The sequence below is a fragment of the Austrofundulus limnaeus genome, unplaced genomic scaffold (genome assembly GCF_001266775.1).
Source record: "Austrofundulus limnaeus strain Quisiro unplaced genomic scaffold, Austrofundulus_limnaeus-1.0 Scaffold475, whole genome shotgun sequence".
Lineage (NCBI taxonomy): Eukaryota > Metazoa > Chordata > Actinopteri > Cyprinodontiformes > Rivulidae > Austrofundulus > Austrofundulus limnaeus.
In genome coordinates, this window is record NW_013952877.1 from 21,774 (window position 1) to 31,810 (window position 10,037).

At 39.8% G+C, this 10,037-nt stretch overlaps 1 protein-coding gene across 1 annotated transcript in view; it reads left to right on the plus strand.

The window, feature by feature from the left end:
- Positions 1–958: 958 nt before the first annotated feature.
- gpc3 (glypican 3) overlaps positions 959–10,037 on the plus strand; it is a gene marked incomplete at its 5' end in the record, with an annotated part of 266,616 nt that continues 257,537 nt past the window's right edge. The window contains 1 exon segment of the mRNA XM_014025434.1: positions 959–1,120. Within this exon segment, the coding sequence (XP_013880888.1) occupies positions 959–1,120 (162 nt within the window).

Sequence of the window (10,037 nt, forward strand, 5' to 3'; positions counted from 1 at the left end):
GCTTCTCCAAGATCAATTTCATCTTGCCAGCAAAGTCCAGGAACCACAGCCGGTCCGCGACCCTCAGCAGAACCGCTTGCAGACCGAGTTCCATCTCGCTCAAGGCTAAAGTCTGAGTGCTGATAGTACGGCCTTCCTTCATATTGGTCAGGCAGCCAGGAAAGGGCCAGAATAGCCACCGACACTGTTTTGTAGAACACCAGGAGATCACCAAGCCAATCTGTAGAATCCAGTGATCAGAATCTAAAGAGACCAGCTAACCAAATCCATAAAAATATCCGTAATTTTTGGTTTCGGATGAAAACATGGAGAAGGCTCTGAGCAGCAAAGCAGGGAAAGATAAGGGAGGGCAGGAGAGAGGGGAAAAAGCGTCTTACTCCTCCAAGAGCAGGAACAAAAACAAAAACAAAATTGAGTTTTGGTTCAGGTAAGTGTTAACTATAAACCAGTAATGGTTAGTTTTAGGGAAAATGTCGGGGTTAGACATAAATACAGTTACAAAATGAATGGAAGTCAATACAATGTCCTCAGTTTGAAGCAAATACAAGAATGTGTGTGTGGATGTGCTCTTCTTTTTGCTACTTGATGGGAATGATTTTTTCAGGAAAATGCAGCCTTGTGTGGACAGAATGCTCCTTGTGGGGACCAAAGCCCGGTCTGCATGACTTTGGAGGCTGATTTCGTGTGGAGGAGTTGGGTTTAGGACCAAGGTGTGAATTGAGTTTAGGTTAGTTGTAGGGTCAGGTTTGGTAAATGGTCAGGGTTAGGCTATAAAATTTTCAAAAAAAGATTGGAAGTCAATGGAAAGTCCCCACAAGAATAGAGAGACATAGTAGGTGTGTGTGTGTCTGATGGAAGCAGAGGCTTCTGTTTTTGAAAACTAAAACAGCAGTGGCTTTGCAGCTCCTTCCCTCCGCTCATCCAGACCTCCATCCTGTCTCTGCTGATTTCCTGCCAGGTGCGGATCTGCAGGTTTGCCAAACCAAAGGCCCGACCTGCTGTTCCAAGAAAATGGAGGAGCGGTATCAGGTAGCTGCGCGCAGCAACATGGAGTCTGAGCTGCAGGTCGTCAGCGTGCAACTCAAACGCCTCATCATCCAGAACGCTGCCATATTCCAAGGTAAGCACTTCCTGTTAATGTGGTTGTAATGGTCTAAAACAGACACACGGGTTCATATCAATGCAGTCCTCACTTTGCTTGGTTGTGCTGCTTCTTTATTTTATTTTATTTTTTTTTTACATGAGCAGCTCACCTCTCCAGGGAGTCACAGATTATTAAAGTAGAAGTGTGGCGCACACAGGCAGGGGTGAGACATTCAGCTGCTGTTAAACTAAATGTTAGAATGGCAGACGCGTGTGGTTTGAGTGACTTTAGATGAAGTGTGGCTGTCGGCGCCAGACATGTTGCTCCTGAAAGTGACAGCCTCTTGAGATTTGGCACACTACCGTCACAGAGGACTGTGATTCACAAAGAGAGAGGGAGAAAAAAATACTCAGCAGGAGTTCAGGAAACTCAGATCAGAGCAGTCTGATGATAAGTACTGTCTAATATCAGCAGCTAATACGTGTCTAAAATACTGATGAGAAAACTGTTAAACGAGATGATGAAAAGATCACATGAACAGTGAAATGACACTTGATGAAACAATCGGAAAAAATATTTGTTGACAGATGAAAGGTTATAAAGAATTAAATTTGCACAGCTCTTCAAGTCTAGCTTGGCAGGCGCCAGGGTGACCAGATGGGGGTGTGATAGATTTTCCAAAAAAAATGGTGGAGCTAAAAATTAAACAATCTTTTATTAAAAAAGAACTAAATACAGTAAGCTACAGGTTTAGATGCTGTACAGGTCAGAAGTTCAGCAGGATTCAGGGCCCCTGACGAAGCTATGGGTCAGACCACAAAGCATGGGATTTATAGAACTTTGGGGCTCGTGACTCGACCCATGAGCCAACCAGCTTCCAGGAGGCTTTTGTGATTAGAGCGTGCTCAAACCCAGAACCAGATCCTTGACCCACGTCCACCTGATTACCCAGAAAAGAAGCCATAAACAAAAAGGTCTTTTGATCCAGCAGTTAGAAGAAAACATTATTTACAAGACTTAACGGATTCATATGTGAAATATTTTTACCCAAAATATATCAAAGGTTCTTTTTATTCACAGCGTCTACAGATAATGTTTGGGTGACGCAGCAAAACCAAAAGAGTTTTATTATGCCGTTGTCATATTGAGGTTATTTGAAAAATACTGCAGTGTGGGAGTTTGGGAATTACATTCTGATGTAGGTCTACTATAGTTCCTTTACAGAGAACAGCATAGTCACTACTCCCCTCATAGTTGCCTTTTCCTCTCTTCAATTTATATTCATAAATAATATTGTTCAGACATCATATTTACCTGGCACATAGAAGTAGCCGTTGCTCCACCCTGGTCCCCATTAGTGGAGCCCTTGTAGGTGGGAGAAATGGTTAGTCTGAACATAGTCGAGACAAAAGTGTACTGAAGTCTTAAAATAACTCCAGTCTCCCAAACTTTATTGTGGTTCATGCAAATCAGTCTACAAAAAGTAAAAAAAACAAAAACAAAAAAAAAAACAACTGCAACAAAATGTTTTTTTAACCTTTTTTTGTTTGATCATGACCTGGATGTCGTCACAACTGTCATGTTTGTCTGTCTGTCTGTCTCGGTGTGTGTATTTTTATCACTCAAGCCACCGCATCTGCATTGTTTAAAGAAACTTAATGGTGATGTTTACAACTTGTGTAAGTATAATATTATCACTGTATGTGTGACTGACTGCAGTTAAACAATGAATGAGGACCACCTGGATCTAGCAGTAGGCTACAGTAAAAACAGTAAGGTTCACTGTGCCTGTTTATGGACCGAAAGTTCAGAGATAGTATATGATTGGTCCTGGGTTGGTGTTTTACCTCTGATAAAATGTTCGGATCAGATGTGAAGTCCACCATAGTTGCACTATTTTACATTCAAATTCAGCTTGTACCATTGCTTGAATCAAGCTGTTAGCATCTTAGGTTGGGAAAAGGGACGAAAATACTTGCTTGAAATTGCTTGAGCTGTGGTAGTGGTAGTTTTGGTGCACAGAACTAGGGCTGCACCTAACGATTGTTTTAGTAATCAGTTAATCTATCGATTATTCTGTCGATTAATCAAGTTTTTAAAGCATTTTAAAGAATTGTAATATTCTGCAGTAATTACTTAAATTTGTTTTATGAGAAATATAATTATTTAATATTGTGAATATTGTAATCTACACTTGCTGATGACCCTGGTGCAATCAAAGTAAATCACTAAACCAGTTGTATTTGATTTTTACATTTTAAGCTCCACTTGCTTGTATTTATGTGTGTGAGGTTTGAGGAGGCTTTAATTAAAAGCACTCATTGAATAATTTTTACCCATCACTGAAACATTTAAATGCTTTAAATTCATTTTTATTGATTGGAAAACTGAATGTGATTTCTTATGTTATAAATTTATTAAGTAAAATTGGTAATATAAAAATTTGGGTGTTGCACATTGAGTTTTGTAGCGTTCACTTGTTGTTGTTAACAATAAAAGTAAGATCATATTTTTTATTAAGACTGTTATTAGGTTGGCTCAGGGTTCCCATTTTGGGCAATAAAATATTTAATCTTGACTGCTTAGATATAAACAAATGCAACAACAGTAATGAATGAAGGATATTGACGTTACAAAGTCAAAGAGGAGCAGCGCAATTTTTTTAACTACTATAAATACTTTTAAACTAAAAATATTCACTTTAAGTACCTCATTATACTGTACAAGATAGAAGCTAAGCAACAAATAAATGTTTCATCTGATAATCTGTTGCTGTGCTTTAGTCTTTATTTGATACACTTACAGTAAATGTTTTTAACCACACAATTTACACAATGTGAAATAAAACCCTGCCAGGTAGCTGCTATGATTAATCAGTACCTGTAACGTTAGCCAAAATATATCTCTTTGTACATCTGTAACATGACAGATTATCACAGTTTTAGGTATTTTGCAAAGGGAACAATTACCTGTTGTTAAATCTTGATGTGTTCGATACATGCAGCAGCTGTTTGCATTCTGGTGCAGAAACATCATGCAGAGCATTGCTCATTGTCTTTTCTGTTTAGTTTTAAATGATCCCACGGTTTTTTACATTTTCTGTCATTTTCTGAGCACTTTGTTTCGGGACTCTTTGTCTCCTTCCAAAGCTAAATATAGCACTTAGCATAAATGTGTCGACAATGTAACTGTTAGCAGAATTGCTAACTTAGCATTATGCAACACAAATAACATCCTGACCGGACAAAAGTATGCTGATTATAACAGTATCTATTTTTTACGAAGCTTCGAGACAGATAGCTTGCCTCGAGGATTTTTAGTAATCAAATTATTTGAGGAATTGTTTCAGCCCTACACAGAACACAACTTTGTTTGTGGCCTCATTAGAAGTGGTTGTTGCGATGTAACACTCTTGTATACAATGTTGAGGTTTTGATACCACTCTATACCCTTTAAATCCTACAAAGCAGCGCTGTTTACTGTCTCGGGGATTTCCTCTTGAAGTGGGATGCGTGCGCTGGCTGGGCCAACTTTTTTAGAGCGTGCACACTTGTGGGTTGTGAAAAGCAGCACTATCCTGACACACCAATTAAAACTTGAGGTTTAATGGGGACTGTGGGGTTTGCTTGACTTGGTTGTTACACCCTAACTATGTTAGAGAGTGCCGCTGTGGTTTGGCTTCACTTTCCAAGAACGGGTTCAATACTAATTGCTTTAGCATCGGGCTCGAGAGAACTCCCCTAACAGCCCCCACGCTGAAATCCTTTTAACATCCTGGTCTTCTGTGCTTCATTTTCATCCTCTGTTTTCTCATCTTGCCTTTTCTATCTGTCTTTGGGTGACCCTGTCCTGTTTTTACAATCTGTTAAACTTCTCTCTCTCTCTCTCTCTCTCTCTCTCTCTCTCTCTCTCTCTCTCTCTCTCTCAGTCTGTCTCTTCCTCTGGCGTTTGTGCTACTGTAGGGAATTGAGTGCATGCCTTGTTTGTAATCGTTTCTGCTATCTGTCTCTTTTTTTCCAGCTCTGTCTGACTTCTGCCAGAGATCAAAGTGCTTCCTCTCTCCACTCCTCTATCTCCCATCTCTGTGTGCTCTCACTATCCGTGTAACACCCCCCACACACCCACCAGCTCCACTTGCCCCGCTCCTTTTTTCCCAAGCCTCACAACACACCAGAGGTTTTCTCCTGTTTGAAGTCAACTTTCTCCAAACAAATGAAAAGTAACAAATTTGTCTTTAGAGTAGTTGGATGACAACCAGGTCTAACATTGGATTACTGCTGCCACTACAGGGAGAGTTTTATATTCGTTAATCTATTGATTTATTTATTGATTAAAAATCAAAACAACAATTTTGTTTGAATTGATTTTGTAAACCAAAGGGTCAAAATAACCCACAAGCCCAGGCCTTGCAGTCTATTTTGACCCAGTAGTCAACTTACGGTATCTTACAAAATAACAATTATTACATATTTTTTTATAATTATTTAGAAATTTATTCATTTCATTAAAACCAAAAATAACTATATACAATATATATATATATAGAATATTCATCATGTACAGAAAAGGTTAATAATAGCTGCAGCAACCAGGAATTCAGTAACATACAGCACATTTAAATGTAATAATGGAGACTGATACTTTTTCAAAGGTTCCTTAAATTATTCTGTAAAATTGTTATCTGAATGTATTGTATATAAATGTGTCAGTTTTAAACATTTATTTAGCTAAAAATATCTGTACAATTAAATGTATCTAAAACAGTCAGAAGTAAAAGTGAGCAGGCCACAAACAGGCTGCACGTGTTGCGATGAGATTAGGGGTGTAACAATAGATTGATCCACATTGATATATGGATTAAATAATTTATGATTCAATTAAATCAATGCAAAACAAAAACATTGATCCATGTCATCCTGAAATGCTCAGAATGGATGGATATCATATGTCCACCTAACACAATTAGCATCATATCAATCGCAGACTTATGGATTGAATTGACTCAAAATCGTATCATGACAGATTTTGTGATATCAAGAAATATTCTATCATCATCTAAACAAATCGATATAATGTTGTGTTGTGATAAAGATGGTTATGGACACCTCCACCTCATTAAGCATCATAGAGTTCCTTCTGTCAGGATGTCTTTTCCCTGCTAGTGTGGACAAAAAGAGGTTAAAAGTGATCTAGATCTTTTGTTTGAGTATTTTAGGGAAAATACTGTTGTTAAGACAACAGAAAATGGATCTAATTTGGTAGAGAAACATATTTTTAGTTGAACAAAACTCGACACGACACCGGTCTGGCACAGTTTTGATCAACTGAACCATATCCTGGTCTTAAGATTTCCTCAAACTGGTAATGTAGCAGACAACCATACTCTCTGACTGCTCAGATGGCATTTAGCAGCTTAAAGACATCCGCTGGATTTGTTTTTCCTGCTGGCTCATCATATCTCTTGTGTGCATCGCTCTTCTGCTGCTGCGGTAAACCAAGGAAACATCACATTGCTCACAAACCACCCTGTAATTCTCAGCTAACTTGAAGTACTCAGATACTTTACACCCCTTCAGCTTTTGAATCTTGTATAGTCAGGCTTGTTTGAAAAAGAAGAAGGCACAGACTCAACTTTATCGTCCTTGACAGTTTGAAAAACTGTATCTTGAACTGAGCCGACCCTCGACTAAAACAACAGCGTTATGGATAATAAAGGCTGTTCGCGGCAGGTTTACATTAGACCTGTTTGTGCTCAATAACTGGAAGTATGCAGGAATTTTGAATAATGTGGGGCCTTCTTGTGTTTTTTTTCTTTTTGAGTGCATTTGACAATCTAATGAGCCCGAGATTATATCTACTACCAGGAACAAAAAGAAAAAAACAACAGCATAATGGAAATGTGCAGCATCCTCTCTGTTACAACACATGATTGGATTTCTCTTTAATTCTCATTAGCGAGATCATAAAACAGTCTTTTCTCCAAGTTCTGGGTTTGCCCTGCACTCTGTGGTTTTATGTTCTCTATTTATTTAAAATGAGAGTCAGCAGCGCTGCTCAAGATGCACAACTTTAATCTTTTAAACTTTGATGCTGATCTTGTGTATTCAGCAAATATTATTTGGTGCACTGGGAAGAGTCGAGATACAGTAATTCAGATCTTCTGAAGTGGAGTGAAAAGGTGAAAGAAAGCTGTTTGACTGAATATTTTATGCCTGGATACTATAGATTTAGCCGATGATAGCATGTAGATCTAATATTAATGATGATGAATATTAATCCAAACCTTAGCTGATTTCCTCCTCATATTTTAATGCATTCTAGTTTGTTTAAACAGAAAGATTTGAGTTAAAAAATAACATAAAAGCAGTTTTTGCCGTCACTGAACACAGTTGTAATGGTTGAAAAGTAGTAGTTGTCTTAAGATTGGCTCTTTTCCTTTCAGAGAGTAATTCTGCCCACTGAGGTAAAATCCCCACAGAAGAATGAAGGTTTGATTTATTGCTTACAGGAGGAGAAGTTGGAAATGCAAAATGAGCCGTGGTGGAAGTAACTGAGTAGCCCACAAGCAAAACACCATCAGCACTGTTCTTTTTATTTTAAAATGATCCTGTCATTAAACCTCGGAAAGATGAAACTAGCATTCTTACAGGAAGGTTTTACACAACATCTGTTAATGATGGGGATGACTTTCAGCTACCACCACACCAAATTTCAGTTCAATATCTGCTTCATCTATCGCTTCAAGAGTCATATTTCACAACTTTAAAACAAAAAGCATGATACTTTTCTGGGATGTACAGAAAAATAACCAGAGTGAAGTCATCAACTCAGGAGGAATAAACCAGTTATTAACAAGAATCAGTATTTTTTTAAAAGAAGGATCTTAAACTGAAGGGTCCTGCCTCACCAAGTGTGTCTTTCACAAGCACTCAGATTTCAGTTTTACAAAAGTGTGTATATTGGGTGTGATTTAAAAAGTTATTGTTTATCTAATTTCAGCAGAATTGGGAGGTAACTTGACCATGAAAGGTGGCGGGTGATATGCTTTATTGAAGAAATGCTCGTTCCACTTGGCATCTGTCCACATTACTCATTCAGCCGCTTACAAGATTAAGTCATTCTGACTTTTTCTAGACGTTCTGTGGTTTTACAGAAGTCACAAGTCACTCTGGTTTTATTTCCTGCACATCACCAAGCACATAAAACGTGATGAGTAACCTGTGCATGACACTGGGTGCCCACGTGTGGCCTCCGTCACTCTTCCAGGCTTGGTCCGACTGAGCTCCAGGATTTAAGGCTCAACCCCACCACCCACCCCCAGGCCTACCTCCAGTGGGGTTAAGCCATTTTCCATATTTCAGGTGAGGTATCATGATGAGATGTTTATTTACAATCATGTATTAATGCAACATTAGGAAAAAGTAGGATGTGGTAGTAGTGAAAACAATGCAAACCAAAAGATTCAGGGTAATTAAGATATCACTGGATGTACTGTATTTCTACAAGTAGTTTACTTTTACACTCAACTGAGATTGCACATGGCGAAGCTCTCAATTCACTGGTCAGTCTGCATTCCTACCCTCATCTATGATCACGAGCTTTGGGTAGTGGCCAAAAGAACAAGATCGCAGATACAAGCAGCCGAAATGAGTTTCCTTCGCAGGATGTCTGGAAAGTTTCCATATCAGGTGTCTGGTATGGAAACATACTCCTTCCGAACTGCCGATGTTGGCAAGGGTTGTCGCAGTTTCATGACAAAAATTATGTCACCGGGCTTAGCAGCATTGTCTCGGCTGCCCCTTTTGACCCATCCGCCGGCAGAACTTTTTACCCCCCTCCCGCGATGACGGTAATATGTGATTGGTCTGAAGTTGATGGGCATGTTTGTTTGTGCTGAAAGTGCTCGGACGCTTCATTTACTTCAACAACTCGGTTAAAAAAAATTAAAAAGCAACTTGCTCCCAGAGCCGACTGTTGAGTTTTATAAAGATAGTCAAACCGTGAAAAACTCATGAATGGAGATAAGACAGACGTTGTGCACGGAAGAATCTGACTGATAAAAACTGGAGCTTTAACCGGGACAGATTGTGGATAAATAACGTTGGGTGAGTGACGAGTCCGACTTTTTTTTCTGCATTACCGTCTGTAGCGGGAAGAAACTCCATGCAGTATGCTGCAGAGGGAGGGTTTCCCAGGAGCTCGGCGTGTGGTGTCTCTGGGGCTATGAAAGGTCTGTGTGAAAACGAATGCCGAACAACCATGTGACCACGCGTCGACCGGTCGGCTTTGGAGCGAGTGTGTTTCAGGCTTTAGAGATAGGCTGAGAAACTCAATCATCCAGGAGGGACTCAGAGTAAAGCCGCTGCTCTTCCTCATCAAGAGGAGCCAGTTGAGGTGGCTTGGGCATCTGGTTAGGATGCCTCCTGGACACCACCCTGGTGAGGTGTTCTGGCTGGGAGGAGACCTAGAGGAAGACCCAGGACACGCTGGAGGGACTATGTTTCTCAGCTGGCCTGGGAACACCTTGGGATTCCCCCAGACGAGCTGGCCCAAGTGGCTGAGGAGAGGGAAGTCTGGGTCTCTCTGCTTAGGCGGCTGCCCCCGCGACCCGACCCTGGATAAGTGGAAGAAAACGGACAGATGGATGGATGGAGATTGCAAATAAACTAAAAAAAGGAAAATTAAAATTCTCACTAAAACTGGTACATGTCATGTTGTATAGATTGTAAATTACATGGATTTTACTCCATTTTGCCTGTATACGGACATACAGAGTTTTTCAAAAACTCAGCTTCAGATTGGTTTGAATGTAAAAGAACAATAAAATTACCCATCTCCCAACCCGCTGTACTTCTAGAAATAAGTTTGCCACCTCTCCTCGTCCTCCTTTTCTTGCTTCTCTTCACTACAGACACTATTATCTCATCCCAGGTTCTGGCTCTCCCCTTGGCTG